At 39.6% G+C, this 20,325-nt stretch overlaps 1 protein-coding gene across 2 annotated transcripts; it reads right to left on the reverse strand.

The window, feature by feature from the left end:
* Positions 1-636: 636 nt before the first annotated feature.
* On the reverse strand, positions 637-19,884 carry si:dkey-191g9.5 (rap1 GTPase-GDP dissociation stimulator 1). Of its 2 annotated transcripts, none has more exons than XM_040139693.1 (14): positions 19,753-19,884; positions 13,768-13,872; positions 12,952-13,074; positions 12,215-12,340; positions 11,722-11,850; positions 10,915-11,040; positions 9,935-10,078; positions 9,033-9,164; positions 7,611-7,745; positions 7,125-7,250; positions 6,015-6,154; positions 5,797-5,857; positions 3,565-3,693; positions 637-1,985 (listed from the first exon to the last, which is right to left on the reverse strand). In XM_040139693.1, the coding sequence occupies exons 1-14, from the start codon at positions 19,763-19,765 to the stop codon at positions 1,858-1,860; spliced, it is 1,617 nt and encodes a 538-aa protein (XP_039995627.1). In that variant the 5' UTR covers positions 19,766-19,884; the 3' UTR covers positions 637-1,857. The 2 variants fall into 2 exon arrangements, with proteins under 2 accessions (XP_039995627.1, XP_039995626.1); XM_040139692.1 differs by having other exon boundaries at positions 5,731-5,857.
* Positions 19,885-20,325: the final 441 nt, after the last annotated feature.

Consider the following 20,325-nt stretch of genomic DNA (forward strand, 5'->3'; position numbering starts at 1 on the left):
AAGAGAAAACTGTGGGATGGCAAATTTGTGCAAAACTGAGTGTATCCACTAAATGCAATGCCACCATTCAAACACTTGATATTGATTCCTACATTCTGGTGTGATAAAGCCTTTATGCTGCATTCATGTCAAATCAGAGTTACTGCAAAAAACAGTTACAGCTACATCTGAGTCATAATTATGACCAGCAAACTGAATTTTCCCAAAGCTCTGACATTTCTGACTTGTCCCTTAATATTACTGAAGTGCCTGAAAAAGCAAACAATTTACGTACAGTACAGTTCTTACTGGAGGAGCTCAGGACCCTTTGAGAAAGACAACATCCAATATACCATAAAGGTTCAAGGACACCAGTAGGCCATGTCATGCAGATTTATTGCTTCTTAATGTGGCTCCATTTATAGTTTAGTTTGAATCTACTCTTCAGAATGACAGTGGTGATTTACAGACTCGACAATCTGCTTTAAAGTGCTCATTAAAATTAAAACTTTCAAATATTTTAAGTCAAACAATATTGCTGCACAATCCTGAAACTTTATAAAGTGTCTCACTTGTTTTGTGAAAATCAACTTTGCCGGAGCGATTGACTCCTTGGATTCAGTTATTTTACACAGTCAGATTTTCATTTTTTCTTCATTTTTTTTTTTTTTTTTACCGAAGTTCCAAGCTTATGTCATGTGATGACAACCGAACAATCTCCATGACAACAGGCAAACTCAATCCACTGTTGAAGGCCATGAGATGTCGCCGAAAGCTCTGAAGGGAATGTAATAAGTGGACCTTAGAAGTTTTAGTCACTTTTTGCCACATTTTCACTTGTTCAATATAGAAAAAGAAAACTTCTTACTGTAATCTTCTTTGTTTATATTCTGGGTGCATTTTCAACATATTTTAGTACATTTCTGAATCTTTTGAGATTCTTGAACTTTATATGATATACCTGCAGCTAAACCTCACCTAAAGTTAAAGATACCACAATTGAAATTTTGATAATTTGCTTTGAAGTATCAAACTTCCGTGTATACCAAATTGTAAGCATGAGCTTGCATCCCATAAGTATAAGTAATTTGCACTAATATTTTTGACCCCCTACCTGAGGAGCCCAAAGAAGGCAATGTAAGTCCATCTGCCCATCCACCCACAACTTTGGTTCAGAGCAAGATACCACAACAACTACAGGCCAGATTACCAGAATGATGCAAAGACCAGATTTTAGACTTTTCATTGTCCAATGTCATTAGATAAATGTAATTGTCATTATTTTCCTTTGAACAACTTTTTGTTCCATGTCAAGGTATTTTGAAAAACAAACATTGGATTTTCAATAAAACTTCCTGTGGATATTAATGGTCCACAGAGGATGAATCTCTCTGTTTTTGTAGACCCCCTGACCTTTCCTCTACTGCCACCACAATGTAACATTTACTGTACATTTGTATAGTTATTTGTAGGTTACCATGAAATTCACTGAGTACATTCATGCTCCTGACTGTATGAACCACTTCGGTTTTAATGACCTCATGGCCTTTCCTTTAGGACAAAATTTGCACCCAACATTGAAATTTTAGCCCTATTTCTGTTCAGGGTTTAAAAACTGGAAATTACAGTATGTTGTTTATTCCTCCTGTGAACATTGCAGCCTCTGGAAGTTGTAACTGGGGGCACAGAGTCATGCTAGTCTAGTTTTTTTAATTAGTTTTTTTTTTGTGCCACAAACAGGTGACATTTTTAGAAGCCAATTCGATATTTAGCAACATCTGTGCAGTAAGATCATTTGAATTAAAATATGTCATTGAACAAGCTGCTAAATCCATACAGAAGATACAGTGAGACCATTTGTTGTTGTAGTGTGCTGGTTTAGCTGGTGTCACTGAGAATGGCCAGTATGGAGCTGGCCTGTGTGGCAAGTTTACTGCTGCTATGATCTGTCAGTTTACTTAGGCTTTCCTTCATATTCACTGAGTTCAACTCCGCCTTCATCACACCTAGACCAGACAAGGATGGAAAAAAGAAGAGAGACAAGTGTGAGATGGGTTGCAACAAGCAGCAGAAGTAAAAATCTGGATATAAGCTGTATTCAGGGGCAGAATATTCATCTCTGTGTTTGTATGAATGTAAGTGTTGTGTATATGTGTGGATTGTTTGTCTCATGTATAACTTTTCCACCTGTCTTTTAACATGAAAAAACATAAGATGAGTTGTTTTTCTCCCTGCATTCCCTTGCAACAGACTATAGAAAGGACCAGTGTCTAAAAACCTAGTAGCACACCTGCATCTACTGGACCTTAATTGGCAATATGATAGCTGACTGCTGAAGCCACGACTCAAAGGGTCTTAAATCTCTCCTAATGGCCACTGGATGCTGGCTCCAAATAGACTTCAGCTGTACTGAAATCTATACTCATTGAGCACTTTATTAGGAACTCCGTTCTAATACTGGGTAGGGCCTCCCTTTGCTCTCAAAGCAGCCTCAGTTCTTTGGGGCATAGATTCCACAAGATGCTGGAAACATTCCTTTAAAAATCTGCTCCATGTTAACGTGATTGCATCAGATCATTTCTGCAGATTTGTCAGCTGTACATTCAAGCTGAGAATCTCCCATTCTACCAAATCCTGAAGGCTTTCTATTGGATTCAGATCTGGTCAGTAGGGAGGCCACTGAAGTACACTGAGCTCATTGTCATGTCCATAAAACCAGTTTGAGACGACTTTTGCTTTGCAACATTTGGTGCATTATCATGCTGGAAGTATCCATTAGAAGATGGTAAATTGTGGCCATGAAGGGATGCACATGGTGAGCAACAATACTCATAGGGTAGGATAGGCTGTGGCATTCAAACCATGATTGATTGGTATTAAGGGGTCTAAAGTGTGCCAAGAAAACATTCCCCCCACCATTACGCCACCACCATCAGCCTGGATTGTTGCAGAAATCCAGATTCATCAGAACAGGCTACGTTTTTCGAGTCTTCAACTGTCTTTTACACAAGGTCCTCTCTCTCCTCTCTCATCAACAAGGTGATTCTGTCTGCAGAACTGCTGCTCACTTGATTTTTGTTCTTGGCACCATTCTGAGTAAACTCTAGAGACTGTTATATATGAAAATCCCAGGAGATCATCAGTTTCAGCACTACTCAAACCAGCCCGTCTGGCAGCAACAATCATGCCACAGTCAATGTCACTGATATCACCACATTCTCCACATTCTGATTTTTGATGTGAAAATTAACTGGACCTCCTGACCTGTATCTGCATGATTATAAGGATTGCACTGCTCCCACATGATTGGCTGATTGGATAACGGTATGAATACGCAGGTGCAGGTGTTTCTAATAAAGTGCTCGGTGAGTGTATTTACAAAGTCCAAACTTCTCTCTCAATACACAAAGTGAGATATTGATGTCTCAATAGAAATCACAGTTTCATCATTTACATATTATAGTTTAAAGAAAATTACACTTGCTTGATGGAGTTCTTTTTCTTGTTGAATAGATGTTCCTGATGCTTGAAATTTGCAGTGGAACAGAATTTCTGTTAATGTGTGTTGTAAAATCGAACACATACTTGAGTTAGCCAGGCTGCAGATGAGACCTAAAGCACTGAACTTGACTTCAACTGCCCCTACGGGATCCTCCAACATCTTCTTTAGCATGGACAACAGCTCCACCTCCCCAAATGGATCCTTCATAGACTCTACAGTGATCACACAAACCCACAAACACACAAATATGGGTAAACACACATGCAAATGTATTTCTAAATGAACACAATTTCATTCCAGATTTGAATATGTCATATAACAGACCCTAACTGATTTGTCAGGTATCTAGTATCATGAAATAGGTCAAACAAGTTAGTAGATGGAAGTGGTTAGTCCTGCGTGTTCCTTAGCACACTGATTGCATCTGGCTAGACTTGTATGTCATTTCTAGCTGTAGTTTAATCTCTAGAGTGGCCCCAAAGAGCCACGTGTGTATTTGATTTTTAATTAGCTTTTGCATTCCCTTGCTATGTTTTTGGGGTCGTTTGATACTATATAAGCAGACACTTTGCTTTCCTAGTTTTGTGTAGGGTGGGTCTTCGCTTCTGCTTCAGTACATTACAACGGTGGAACATACAAACATGTTTCACAGTGTCTATTTCAAGTCTTGGGCTAATACTAAACCTTGGTTAGACTAAGGCGGAGCTGTCCAGCCACTGTGGTGCTGATCACTCCTCACACACAAAAGCTTGTCTTTCTTACCCTTTATGTCTCAAAAAACTTACAAACTTGCCTGACTTCTTTTTTTGGATGAAATGTATATCAACATCAACTGGTTCTTATGAAATACCTTGTTTAAACAGTTTGGTACAGGTATACATTTAGTTGTCAGTTTATTTGGAACACCTAGCTAAAACTAATGCAGTCTAATCCAACAGCCCTGTAATAAAACCTCCTTCATGAAGGTTAGAACGTTCAGTTTGTGTTGAAAAGGTGTTGATTCAACTGTGTGATAATTTTGAAGGCTGCAATTTGTGGTGCTGTTGAACTGTATTGCATTATTCAAGGGGAGTACCTTTTATTTAACATACTCTCACTAATTTAAATGGGGTGGACAAAATAAAAGGTACATCATTCAACATAACGCAATGCAGTTCAACAGCCCCACAAACTATGTCCTATAAAAAGATCATAAAGGTGACTCAACATGTCGTTTCAACAAAAACTGAACATTGAAACCTTCATAAGAGAGGATTTATAGCGGGAATATTGTATTGGACTGTGTTAGTTTTAGCTAGGTGTTCCTAATAAACTGACAACCAAGTGTATATTGGATGTAATGTGCAAAGCATTTGAAATTACATAAAACCTAAAATAAATGCTTAAAACTCAATAGGAATCAAACAGCAGGATGGTATGGTAGTTCAAAGATGCATATAAGGTCAGGAACAATACAGCCATGTGTGTTATAATACATAAACAATGAGCCGGACGAGCCATTAATGACCAGAACTGAAAACACTACAGAGCAGCTTCACACAACAAGAATGGAAAGTTAGTTTGTGCTCAACACTGATGGTGTATCAATAGGCTACACCTGAGGGCAGAGACAGGCTCATGCATCATATACACCAAATCATTTCAACAATCCATGAGTGACAAAACAAGTTCTGTGTTTCACTTTGTGTGTGTGTATTTGTTGCAGAGAGAAGGAGTGATAGCCAAGGCCAAATTCAGATAAGATAGAGTTTTTGCGTGATGAAATACTGTCCAACTATTTACAAACCCAGTGATAAATGATACAAATGATAAAGTCCCAGAAAAGAAACAATATAGGAGCAAATAACAATTAGTGATGACATTTCTAAGAGCTTACAGCAAGACCACCATCACAATATAGTTACAAATTCCCAATTTTGATTTTCCTGTACCTTTAAACATATAAAAAATGATGTTCGTGATGACATCAGGGCCCATATTTATCAAGCATCTCAGAGTGGTAAAATCATTCCTAAGTCGCCACCAATTCTCAGAGTGACACATTTCCAGGCTTTGGAGTGACAACATTCCCTTCGTTCAGGATTTAGAAGAGCTACACAGCTGACCTAACCTGTTAAACGTTCCACACATATGCATCCTCCTCAGCCATGCTGAGAGTTCACATCCAGTCAAACTTTCTAGCAGTGGTTCTGCCTGATAAATTCTTGCCCAGAACCTCTGACTATACATAGTCTCTGAAATTGCTTTACCAAGATCAATGGCAGATGCTATCGCCAGGGCAACCAGGGCCTCGTTCTGCATGATGACATGCTCACTTGTTGCCATGGAGATGAGGTGCCGAACCCCATCAGCTTTGGCTACAGCATGGACAACTTCCTGTAAGACAGAGGAAATTAGCCCTTTACAGTCAGTGTATGTGTGTGTGCATATACTTATATTAACTCCAACAAACTGGGTGTGATTACTAAGAAGAAAGAAACTGAGTTATAGTTCAAAGTTGTGCTAATTTTCAGATCAAAATAAAAGGACTCACGGGGCTGCGGCTATGTCTGATGAAGGCAGCCAATAGGCGACTGGCTTCTCCTCGGACTCCTGCATGGTCTTTGGCCTCACACCACTCCATAACCCGAGCCAGCAGCACAGCATCCCTCCCCAGCACTACAGCTGCCTCCTCTGACACCCACAACATAGCATAGAAAAGTAAAAATACTTTGAAAAATGTTAACAGAGACCAAAATCAAAAACAAAATAGGAAATATGGCCACAAATTGCCACTGTGTTGTACATGGGAAAAAAGAAAAGACAAGACTTAAATTCTAAATTTAAAAAAACAGCCACTTGAAGTTCCAATGTATTGTACATTAAACTGACAATATGAGAGGTACTTAAGATTAACTTTATACTGAATGTAGCCAGTTTTTCTTTCACCCCACAATGAATAGGCATCAGGGGACTGTTCAAAGTGGGACACGTGGTATCCCAACTGGCCTGCCTTCTCTGGGTTGATATGGTAAATAAATTATTAAAAGATGTGATAAAGCAAAAAGAGAGAGATGGTGGGGAAAATAAAGGAAGAATGATGGTAATAAGGATAATAATAATAATCAGACCTTCCTGACTCCTTCTCTTGCTATTTGGGTCCACCTTTGTGTGCAACCCTCTGATGCCACTTCTCTCAAAATCAACCTAAATCAGTTTTCCCTTCTTTCTCCTGTCTTACTGCGTCTTCCTTCTTTTTATATTCTTCTCCATTTCTTTTCAGACTTCTAAACCCCCCCCCCCACACACACACACACACACAAACACACACACTAACCCAGACCCAGTCATTTACATCACGCCGATACATGCACCACTGGTTCTTCTGAACTTACACACTACTTTTTGTTGTTGGTAGTTGTAGAAATGTCTTAGTAATTGTGATTGCCTCAGTGTTTGTATGTTGTGTTTTATTAACCTCTGTTTAATACATATTGTGGAAATCTGCCTGTTAGACAAGTAGTGGTCAAGTTGACATTTTGGCCTGAGCGTGGTGCTAAGGCAAGGAGAGTCATGGACTCTCTTAGATTCCACAATGAGATATTGAACGTAATTAGTTTCATGCATGAATTTTTAAAGTCTTTAAACTAACAGTTAAACTCACCTTGTCCATCCACCATCATGCGTAGTGTACCCAGCAGTTTGAACTGAACTGGTGGCATGTCAGAGCGCAGCAGGGTCTTTATCCTCTCAGTCACCCCATCCTCCAGCATCCGTACTTTGTTAGCGGCTGGAAGACACATATGTCATACTCATGCACTTCTTAAATGTCACAGTGTAAGAGGTGTGAATGAAATAATTTATTTTAAAAGTGCTGTTGTAAGCCTTAACGAGCATGTTTTACTAATTTCTTTCAGACTGATTCATGTAGTGTATTTTTTGGACATTTGCCCATAGAAACCCATCTAAGTTGCTCATCAGTAGGTTTTTGAAGAAGACTCAGTACATGTTGTGTGCTTCTTGGTGTGAACATGTATGACTATTATGACTCTGTCCTTTGAAAGATTAGTTACTTTGTTAAACTTTCAAGTAATTACTTTGATATTTGGTTGGTGGAACCATATATCTACTGTTTTACTCTGATTAGTACCAGGAATGGCCAGGTTTCTGAGTGCGCTCAGTCCAGCATGTTGAACAGACACATCTCCTTCGTCGACATGTTGCTCCAACAAGGTCAGGATGTGAGGAACCACCCCGAGGTCCAGCATCTTCACACAGTTACTGTCTGACAGAAACACAACAGGCCAAGACTTTCAAAACCTGAACTGATTACTGTATTACATTACAGTATACCACTTCAAAGTGTAGACATGTTATCCCAACTCACACAAACAGAATTTAATTATCCAAAATAAGTAATATTGTTTTACTTAAAAATTAGCCAAACGTGTAACCTGTTGAAATGTATTTTAAAGAAGATGTTGTTGTCTAAGGCAACATGTTGTTGAATGGTCTAAAACAGCAGTTCCTCTAATGGTCTCCAGGTACTGGTTTCAAACCTAGCTACATTATCCTAATAGGGGTACTTGTCCTTAGATTCGCCTGTTGAATTTAATTAAACACACATTAAATTAAGAATTTGCAACATGTACTGTAAGGACAAATGTCTTAAAACTTATAGATAGATACTTAAGGCCAGACATGTCAGACATGTTTTACTGGTACACATTCCCAAACAATTTGATTACAACCAACCAGTTGATGAAGCCCGCTACATGCATTGCCTAGTTGGTAATCCGGCCTTGGCTCCAAGAAAGTTGTATTGACATCAGTGGGAAAAGCCCCAGCATCTCCCTTGGAACATGAAATGAATACAGTTTTTTCTACAATGAGTTAAGGACTCAATATCAATTTTTCCAGTGAAGTGCATCTTGGTGGTGACTTTGAGGATTTTCCCATTAGATAGTAAATCTTAAACCTGCAATGACTTATTTTTGGCCACTTGTTTCCAGCAACAATAACATGTTAATAGATCCCTTATATACAGTATCATTACCATATTAGTTGATATGGTGAACTTGTTCGCAACCAGTCCCCACACATCCAACAGACACAGAGCAACATTAGCATTCTTTCAGTGTTTGTGTCCCCCTGATGAATGTAAGTCAAATATTCACTTTCTTTTCGCTCTGTTTTTGGTCTCTACCAACTCATGAGGGATATATCTGGCTCTTTAGTTGCTAAATGCTCCACTCTGTTCACCAGCTGGTCTCTAACAGTGTCTGTCTGTTGTTTGCTGCTGAGCAGGTAGTGGACAGTGGCTTTTTACAGCATTTTCTGTGGTGATAATTCCCTGTGGGTCATGAGTGACACCTTTCACTTTTCATTTGATCGATTGTTATAATAAAGATATCGGTCATAGCCCCTTTAAAGAGAAGTACTGTATATTTTTGGGTGTGTTTACTTGATTGACTAATGTCTCAGCTGTGGTGGTTGCTGGTTTATCCCACATCAGCTCCATATAGATACATATCTCCGTACAGTCTGTGTTCTTTTCTGACAAATATCTCACCATTCCTGGCAAAGTTGGCAATGGCCAAGGCTCCAGACAGCTGCAGCTGAGTGTTGGGGCTCTGTAGCCAGGACAGAACGTCCCGATACACCAGACCTGAGCCCTCACCAAAACACTTCTGCATAGACTCATCTGACACAAACACACAAACACACACAATCTTTATGATACCCTCAAACAACACATAATTTCTTCCAATAAGCAGCACTGACATTACCATCCCTGTATAATAATATATTGTATTGTAGGTGATATAAAGATGAGTTGCTTCATATTACTTGGGTAAACAAATTAGTAATAAAACAACACTGGTGCAACGACGTCAGAGATTTCTGCTTTCAGACACATGGACACATAATGGACTATCTGTGACACACCACCACCCAGAAAGGTCACGCTATCAATGTAAATGAGGCAGAAAGGAATCATAATACTGTAAATAACCTGCTTGGCTGGTTTGTCATGTCATGCCCACCCTGTGTGCTTTTCTATCTCTATCTCTTATGTCTCTTTTTTTTAAAATCACAGCTGATGACAATGAGTCCACACTACATTTATGGTGCATTCAGACAGACTGTATGGATGCAGTGATAGAGGAAAGAACAGGACAGTCAGTGTTATTTGAACTGGCAAGCTGAATATGCAGCGTAAATTACATGCATTGAATTTTCTGGTTACCTATATCAGACTTGTCACATCACATTCTGCACATTCAGTGTGGAGCGCGGGGAAATTTCTTTGACTTAAAGGAAAGTCTGACCAGGTGAATGAGGTGAAAGACAGACAGAAAGACATAAAAAAGGCAAAAAAGGCAATGAATACCTACACTGAGACAGAGTTGTTGCTGTATACACAAATACATTCAGAGATGTCCAACGAGGACAAGGACCTGCATCACTCACCTCCTAAAAGCAGGGAGACTATGAGGTTGGAGGCAATCTTGATGCTGCAGAGGTCGTGGGGGTCAGAACCTCCCTGCAGGCCCTGAATCATTTCTGATAAAGCCTCGGGTACTCCCGACTCTGCAAACTGCAGCTTCAGTGTATCTGGTGGTACAGTACAACCAGTTAAGCTTTCCTACTGTCTTTTTTAACCATTATGAACAGCAAACATCATCTTCCAATAAATATAACATTATGAAAACAGAAAACACAAAAACAAATGTTTAAACTTGTAGTACAGGGTATTGAGCATTATTTCATGTTGGAAAATCTGATGTCATACCAGTAGATTACAATTTTTTGTAATACATTATTATGGCAGGTTGATGAGAAGAATGTGTTTCTTCATTTTGATTGCATTAAAACAGATTCAGTGATTGTCACTCAAAAGATGTCCTCAGGAATTTTTTGCTGATGAATCTAAAGAACAGTTGTCTTTTGTGATAATTATGTGCTTGTGATCGGTGACTATTATCAGCTATTGTTCTCTTAACCTTGATAATCTGAATTGTGCATTCCTCTAATGCAGAGTGAACAATGGGGATGAAATCTTCTATTGGTCTTCTTTTCTATATAAAGCGATACAGCAAATGTTATGAAAAATCAATACACAATACATGGATAAAATAGCCAGACAGAAAGGTCTGTTATTAGCTATTCCATCGAAATAAATGCCGTACAAGTCAAGTGGGGGGTTTGATTTATAATATTACCCACAATGGCCTCATACAACCAGAGATATAAAGAGATGTCTACCTCAGTATAAAAACTAGTATAAATCTCTGCTGGCTCATGATGAAGCCTTACTTTATCAATCCTAACTTGAGTGGTTTCCAAATGGATCTCAGATCTAATATTAACTCATGCTTGATGAAACCAGAGTTTCATCAATAAGGCCTCCTTTTCCTAGCCTCCCTCGTGAAGCGCCCTGCAGGTCTTACCACTCTCGCCCAGTGCGCCCAGTATTTCCAGGATGACATGTCGGCGTTCAGCATCAGGCGCCCGTTTCAGCTGAAATGTCAGTACATCTGCCATGGCCAGCTCTGCCAGGGCTTCCCTCGCTGAGTCTGCAAACATATGGGGTCTATAACTATAGACAGTGTTGGAGGTAACTAATTATCCTGACTACCCGTGATCATACATCTGACATCTACTGCTGGTTTAACACAGCAGCTTTTTGAAATGGTGAATTTCCTGCCCTCTTCTTGATAAGGGTTTCAATTCAAACATACAAAATTACAACAGAGTAATTACAACCTCCTTATTTTGAGACAAGCTTTGTTGCTTTATCCTGGTGACGTCGCTGTGTAAACTGTAACTCAGGCTCATTGTTTGACATTCTCCATAATGACATGAGTTCGGGAAGCACTCAAGGATGAGTCAGATCTGTATTTGTCTGTTCCTTCTTCCCACTGATTTCCCTTCGCACTGTACACAAACACTTTAAAAAAAAAAAAAACACAGGGCTGATGGGGTTGCCACAGTACTGAATGATGAAATGAAATGAAAGCGTGTGCCAGCATTTACTGTACCTTTGTACCTCTGAGTAATTTAGAGTCTGTGTTTTATATGACTGTTGAGGGAAACCCATCAGAGCACATGGAGAACATTTAAACATAACACAGAGATGACCAAGAATGAAAAGGGCAGTGAGGTAGCCATAAAAGACATGTCTAAATAATGGTGTGATTCAAATAAAGCTAATTAATTTTAAATTACTATAGTAAGTACAATTACTAAATAATCACCCATGTCAGCCAGGTTACAGAGGGCCAGCAGGCAGACGTTAACCAGTGGGTCGTTCTCTGGATACTCCCTCATTATGGACACCAGTCTGGGGATGACACCACTCTGGACTAACTGGTCCTGTTGGTATGCTGGGAGGTCAGAGAGAGACAGTAGAAGTGATCAAGAATAAGGTGACAGATTTATTTTGTTGTTTGTTTTTGATACAAAAAGAATTTTTAAGGTCATAGTTTCATTTCAAGGTTTCACTGGTTTACTACCATTTTCATCATGATAATTGCATACAATTCATCAAATTTAACTGAGTGTTAACAAAAAATGATTTTGCATTTCAGAATTATAAGCCACATACATAGCACCTAGTTAAAGTTGAAGCCTGACTTGCTGTCTGTCACTCTCTGTAACCTTCAACAGAACACAGTCTCTGCCTCATCAGCACATTGTTCATCACCAGTAAACCCTTCTGACTGAGCTACCACTGTCACACCAACTCACAGTTGTCAAAGCAGATGCGTCCTATGGCCCGGCCAGTGTTCAGCAGCACCTCCTGGTTATTGCTGTTCAGATGGGGAACCAGCACCTTCACCAGGCCTGCCTCAATGCAGGGCTCCCTGACTGCAGCTACAACACACACAAGGATAAGATATTACCTCTTGAACTTTGGCATTTCCCTTAAATGCCCCCTCAAGTCCTTTGAACCTCTTTTGTACCTGTGACAGCACACAGCTGTGTATGTCCTGTAGCGTGGTACTACAGCGCCACACTACATCATCGTGTGGAAATATAATCAAAAATAATCATCAATCAACATTATTTTCCTCAAGTCATAGGATTTTTTTTATACAGGCCACAAATCACATTACAAATCACAAATTTACCCCATTTACAATCTGTACGGCATACAACCATCTCTGTCCTTAGACCCTCAAATCAGATACAGAAAACTCCCTCAGAAAAACCCTCAATGGGAAAAAGTGGAAAAAATCTCAGGATGAGCAACAGCCGAGAGATCCCTCTTCATGGGTGGACAGAAAGGAAATAGATGTTGTGTGTACAGAATAGAGCAACCTAGTAGATTTACATTATAGAATATGATCTGGGAGGACGTGACGCAACTTCCAGGAGCCTGCTGTATTTTATTATTATTTGCAGCTGCAACACCACAAACGTTATCTTGTTTTCTATTAACCAAGAACATAACTGATAAAAAATGTAGCAGTATCCTACTATACCTTCACGGGCCATTTCTGCCACCACCAGAGCCACCTGGCAGCTCAGGCTGCTTTTACTCTGTAAAACCTCAGCCAGTGTGGGTAGAATCCCACTTCTGGTAATCTCAACAGCAGCATCTTTCTCTGTGGACACACAAATCCATTTGTTTAGAAAGAAAACAATGGCAGGATATCCGATCACAGCATATACTAGAAATATGTTAAGTTAGTTTTGGCTGGTTGTTTTTAGTTTACACACTGAAGCCCTGATGTGACTGCAAATCAATTAGTATGTGGCTCCAAGTGGTTACATTAAAAAAGACACCGTCACAGAGTCTCTTTTAAAAATCAGTCTGATGAGGTCAGTCCTGCAACATTTCTGTAAGGTTACATAACACAAGGTTGAAGTAAGTGAGCAAAAAGGAATTAAGGTAGAGTCCGGTCTCATTTTGAACTTTAATATGATTATTTTCCATATGTACTGCAGTTCAATGTGACGGACCCATCATGTCTGCATAGAAGAATTACAGAACATTTATGTTCCAGAATCCTATGTTTGAGAGCCAAAAGCTGACATTTTAACAGATAGATAAACACAGCATGTTACATATTCCTTATCTGGAAAGGGCATACTGTAGTAGGCAGATTGCTGTGACATTTGCTGAGCAAATTCATGTTCCCCAGAAAGACTCTTTTGAATTTAGTGATTCTGTGAGCTGAACTGCTTTTCTGCTTTTCACAGCGAGAATTTGATACTGTGTGTCTGTGTGTGTGTGTGTGTGTGTGTGTGTGTGAGACAGAGAGAGAGTGTGTGTGCAGGTGTGTGACATGACTTACTCTTTTCCAGGAGAGAAGCCAGAACTGTGTCCAAATGAGGCTTGAGCTCCTCCTCAATCAGCTCTGTACTCACGCTGATAGCCTTTAGTGCCTCGCTCAGAGAGTCTGCAACACACATACAAACATGCACCATCACCAAACAACAACAATAAAAGTTAACAATAAGCCAACATCAAAAGACTTCCTTATCCCCCTAAATAAACACATACATGAACACTAAATCTTGGATAAATTAACAATACCAAAAAGTAAATCACGTTAAAGGAATATAGGGTACAGTAAATGGCGTTAGCATGAGTGTATCAGCAGAGTAATAGCTAGAAGCGTCAGGTTATAATTGGCTGTGCTACACATCTGCATGAATATGATGGGACGTGACTAGTCGGCTGATACCAACACAGCTGTGAAAAAGCCAGTGATTGTGCGGCTTAAGTGAAATATGATGGTAGTCAGCAACCGCAAGTGCAACTTTTGTGCTCTGCCTAAACTATTGCCCAATTTCCTTTAAAAACAAGTTTCATAGTTCATACTAGTACATCAGACAATCAATATTTTTCTACTTATTTCTTATATATTATGTCTGTTTGGGGGAAAACTCTTCATATGGTCCAGTAGATCTTTAGATCTTCCACAACACTTACTTTCTAATAACTAACTGGCAATTTTCAATCACTCAACTACTTAAACAAATAAAAACCCAAAGACAGACAGAGTCTGGTTCAAGAACACAGACACTGAATCTGAGTTAAACCCTTCTCACCTTAAATATCGTGCTGGACACTCCCGTTTGTGTTCTGACCATTCCCTTCTGTGTGGCTTATTTTAGGTATCCCCCTACCTTTTCCCATACAAGGGGATAACACCAGTAGGTTGCATACTTTTGTTAATCTTGGCCTCCGGCCATCCCTTGGCCACATTCCAACTTGTCGATAGGTAAGATATTCAGTCATAATGGTGTCTCAACATGGACTGATTCCAAAAATAAAATATGAACATGTCTTATTCACCATCCCACTTCTGCCACCTGTTTGAACATAACACCATGAAGATACTTTACTGACACAGAATATGGACCTGTGGTTTTTACTTACAAAATAAAATATACCACATCCGCTCATCTGTCAAGTTTAAAGGAATCTATTGTCTTAAAAAAATTACAAGCTCTTCATTGTCACACAATAATGTTTATATATATATATATATATATATATATATATATATATATAAACATTATTGTGCAGTACTGCTCACTGTTGTATTTTGTGGTGGATAATCTGTTCTCTTTACTTTGTCTGGTCTGTTGTGTTTTTTTTTTTTTTTTCAGCAGTACATAGATTTTAATTGTTTCACTGGCACTACATGATACCAGAAACTGGTCTTGAAGTAAGAATCACTTGCTGTGTGCTGAGCTGAAATAAACAGTTGTGTGCTTTGTTTTGTTTTGTCAAAGGTCCAAAAGCATATATCCACACCAATACCAATAATATGTCAGAGCCAATTAAGGCATGTATAAAACGTAATCCATTTCCAATCCTCTGTGTCTTACAAAAGTGCACTCTGCTAATACAATTTGTCGAAAACACCCCATTGTGCTCCATTAAAATACTGGATATTTTTTTTTGTTGATGCTGGAAATGAAAAGAGGTTGCCTAAATCCTGTTATTCTTCTACACACATCCACACCTCTCCAGTCTCTTTGGATACTATGTACAGTAAAACATTACATTACCAAAAAAACATATGAGGAGAGCTGTGATGCAGGTGCACAAAAAGTGGATTGACTTAAATTATTTTAATGTAGGCTTGCCATAGACTACTTTATGCACTGTGCAACTGTATCCAGTAGGCAAATATAAAAATACTAAGGATCCACAGGTAAAGTACCTGTGGAGTCTCTGCTCTATGACCAGAGCCAAAAAAAAAAACTATCTGCACAGGGGCTACCAAAGCTCTATATGTAACATGCATCCCAAAGCTTATGGTGTAACATATCTGCTTTATTGTTGAATAACTGACATCTACTGTAATACATCAGCTTAGCTTAAATATTTGAGCACAGAGGGCAATGGAAAACTATTCCGTATTTCAGTTTATACCTGTAATGATATGTAAAAAGAAAATAAAACAGTAGCATACATCATGATATTTGTTCAAAACACACTTTGAAATTAAAGCCATGCAAACTAATCACTGAAAACAAGCTTCCTGATAACAACTGAATCAAGTTTGGAAATAGCCCTGTCTCTACATAATCAGTTGGTCCAGCCTTTGGCTGTGGGTCCCAGAAAAAATGTCTCAATAGCTGCTAGCATGGATACTATAAAATTTGGTACAGATATTGATGGTCCCGAGGAAATGATCCCGCATATTTGTCCTGACCCCGACTATTCTTCTATAACTGCCCAATCAAGGTTTCATCCTGAGAAACAAAGGATGAAACATGCCAAAGTATCTTGAAATTAATTATTAGACTTCCATAAAATTTATTTTGGATATTGATGGGCCCCAGAGGATGAAGCATAATGTTTATTATGACCCCCTGAGCTTTCCACCATCAAGTCATATCACTTATATACAAGAAAGGGCAGATTAGAATTAACTATACCCTTTCCATTCTGATCACTGATAAGTGAAATGTCAACATTGCCCACATGAAATCTCACATTGCCGTGAAATTTGCAGGGCACATTAATGCTGCAAAGTGACTGAACCATTTGGATTCATATTACACCATGATCTTTCTGCTAGCATCACCTTCAGGACAAATATTACCTATTTAACCCCACTATTGGCCTCTAGATGGGTAATGGACATTTAATATTGTTGCCGAATGCACTCATTTCAATATGATCATAAATCAGTCCAGTATCTACGAATTACATTCATGTTGGACTTCACCACATGATTTACACTCAGTGCTAACATTTAGTGTCATTACAAAAATGCCTTTTCATTAAAAATAACCAGGTACTTTCCCTAACCTTAGTGAAGTGTTTTAGTTGGCTTACTGCAACCATAATTTATTTTCCATAACCATGTCTTTTTTCTGACATTAACTACAGTGCATTCAAAAAGTATACAGACCCCTTCTCTTTTTTCACATTTTATGTTTAAGCCTTAGCTAAACCATTGAAATTTTTCCCTCATCAGTCTACACTCAATACCCTATAATGACAAAGCAAAAACAGAAAAGGGAAAACAGAAATATCTGAATGACATATGTATTCAGACCCTTTACTCAGTACTTAGTGGAAGAACCTTTGGTAGCGATGACAGCCTTGAATCTTTTTGGGTATGACGCGACAAGCTTTGTACACCTGGATTTGGGGATCTTCTGCCATTCATTGCAGGTCCTCTCAAGTTTTGTCAGGTTGGATGGGGGCCGTCAGTGGGCAGCCAATTTCAGGTCTCTCCAACAATTTTCAATTGGGTTCAAGTCAGGACTATGGCTGGGCAACTTAAGGATATTCAAAGTTTTCCCTAAAACACTCCTGCGTTGTCTTGGGTATGTGCTTAGGGTCATTGTCCTGTTGGAAGGTGAACTTTTGGTCCATTCTGGAGGTCCTGAGCGCTCTGGTGAAGGTGTTCTTTAAGGATGTCTCTGTACTTTGCTCTGTTCAACCGTCCCTCAACCTTGACCAGTCTCCCTGTCCACGCCCTGAAAAACACCCCCACAGCATTATGCTGCCACCACCGTGCTTCACTTTTGGGATGGTATTGGGCAGGTGTTCAGCAGTGCGTGGGTTCCTCCAGACATGACGTCTAGAATTTAGGCCCAACAGTTCAATCTTGGTTTCATCAGCCCAGAGAATCTTGTTTCTTACAGGCCTTTAGGTGCCTTTTTGAAACTCCAAGCAAGCTTTCATGTGTCTTTCACTGACGAAAGGCTTCCATCTGTCCCCTCTGCCATGAAGCCCAGATCATTGGAGTGCTGCAGGGAGGGTTGTCCTGGGAGTTTCTCACATCTCCACACAGGATCTCTTAAGCTCAGCCAGAGTGACCATTGGGTTTTTGCTAACCTTTCGTACCAAGGCCCTAGTATCCCAAATGCTCAGTTTAGCGGGAAGCCAGCTCTAAGAAGAATCCTGGTTGTTCCAAACTTCTTTCATGTAAGAGCCACTGTGTTCTTCAGAAACTTCAATGCAGCAGATTTTTTTTTTTTTTTTTTTTTTTTTGCAGCCTGCCCCAGATCTGTTTCTCAATACAATCCTGTCTCTGACCTCTCCAGGCAGTCCCTTCAACCTCATGGCTTGGTTTTTGCTCTGATATGCATTGTAAGCCTTGAGACTTTATGTAGACAGGTGTGTGCCTTTCCAAATCATGTCCAATCAACTGATTTACCACAGGTGGACTCCAATCAAGGTGTAGAAACATTTCAAAAATTATCAAGAAATATGGGAGGCACATGAACTATATTTCAATTGTCATAGCAAAGGTTCTGAATACTTACGTCAATGTGATATTCTTTTTTTTCTTTTTAATAAATTCAAAAAAAAATTCAAAAAGGCTTTTTTTTGCTTTATCATTATGGGGCGTAGAGGGTAGATTGATGAGAGAAAAAAATGAATTGAAATGATTTTAGCTTAAGGCTGCAGCATAACAAAATGTGCAGAAAGTGAAGGAGTCTGAATACTTTCTGAATGCACTGTATACCCCATTTGCCAGGTGCAGAAATAGAAAGTGAGAATAATGTTGCTGGTGAATGGAATAAAGCTCAGACACAAGCTTTAGGAACTGCTTAAACAAATACACGTACAATACAATGCCTTTCAAACAAACGCACACAGTGAGAGACCTGCAGATGGTAATCACTTCAGCTAATCCCTTGTAAGTCGAATGAAAATAGCCTGAGTAGAGGGGGCTATCAGACTAATACACAACCTGCAAGGGCTGGATCTAACCCTCATGTCCTTGTGTGCATGTTTGTGTGTGTGTGTGTGTGTGTGTGTGTGTGTGTGTGTGTGTGTGTGTGTGTGTGTGTGTGTGTGTGTTTGCGTGTCAGAGAGAGAGAGCGAGAGAGCAAAAGAGACCATGTCCATGTGTCTATGTGCTTCCATGTGTGTTTGACAAGAGAGCAGGCAAGCAATTTACTAATCAGTTCCACAGAGTGCTGCAAGGGAGTCCCTAGGGTGCTTATTGCAGCTGCTTCAACTACATGCATCTTTCCCCATATAAAAACATATATGTATATGCACTTACATTAACATACATATATGCAGGGGGTGGAAGCAATATGAGGAACAAGTGCACAGTCTAATCCAATTCAACAGTCCAGCAATAAATCCAGTCACTGTGAAGATTCTTATGTTTGGCAGTGCTTAGACTGTAAATTTACAATGCTTCCAGTGGGGTTAATGTGTCACATCAGCAGTTAGCAAGGCCAATAACAGTCAGCAGCAGCAGTAGCTTCTGAAGAGGCTGGGTTCTTGGGTGGTGGTTTGTCTTCAGCTTGTAATGCATGACAGCCACTGGCTACTGAATAGTTTCTGTCCCTCCGTTCTCAAGCTAAACAGTGCACTCTTACTGGCTAGTAAGACAAACAGCTTGGTGTTGCTGGAGTGGTCTGGATTGAGTGTGACACTGGGGACTGGTGCAACTCCACGCCTTGCACCAAAATAGATGGAAATATTTTGAATTTTATGAAATTCCAAAAACTGAGAGAGGAGCGCATGCTTTACTATTTGGAAACAATGATTTTACAGGCATTTTGTGTTAGAGCCTGACATCTGTGTGATTTGTCTGTCAAGATACCCAACATTAGGTCATCTATCTATCTATCTAACTATTGATCTATCTATCGATCTATCTAACAAATGCCCTCATACACACATTGAAATACACATATTCACATTCCCTTGTGTGTGATGCCTAAAATCGCATAACGACAGATTGTATTATATGTTATCACTCAAATGACACCACACGCCCAAACACATGCACGCATACACACACACGGTAGACGGTGTTAGATATGAAGCTACTCACCGGTGTCTGTCATGGCTGCTGGTCGACAGGCTCTCTGTTGGCTGGCTCACTGCTTCTGCCTGCTAGCACTGTATGTGTATATGTGTGTGTGTGTGTGTGTGTGTGTGTGTGTGTGTGTGTGTGTGTGTGTGTGTGTGTGTGTGTGTGTGTGTGTGTGTGTGTGTGTGTGTGTGTGTGAGTGTGTGTGTCTGGCCGTATGGCTTGTAAAGGAGCTCCTCTCCCTTATTAAGGTCAGGTGTACCCCAACACTGTCTCTCACTGTGTCTGTCTGTTTCTTTCTACTCCTAACTCACGCTCCCTCAATCCCATTATCCAGATCTCTCTCTCTGTCTCTCTCTATCTCTCGCCTTCCTCCCTTCCCCCACTGCGCTTGCGTCCTCTCTGCTTGTTTGCTCTCTGTTCCCACCTCGCTCTTTCACTCTCTCTTACAATTTCCAAATTCAAATAAGCTTTATTGTTCAGACAAGAGTGTTTGTCTATTCTACTATACATAAGAACATGATAAACATGATTGATTATTTATCTGAACAATATTCTCAGCCCTTGTAGCGTTCATAGGACACATCTTTGACG

The sequence above is a fragment of the Xiphias gladius genome, chromosome 11, assembly GCF_016859285.1.
Source record: "Xiphias gladius isolate SHS-SW01 ecotype Sanya breed wild chromosome 11, ASM1685928v1, whole genome shotgun sequence".
In the NCBI taxonomy this organism is placed as follows: domain Eukaryota; kingdom Metazoa; phylum Chordata; class Actinopteri; order Istiophoriformes; family Xiphiidae; genus Xiphias; species Xiphias gladius.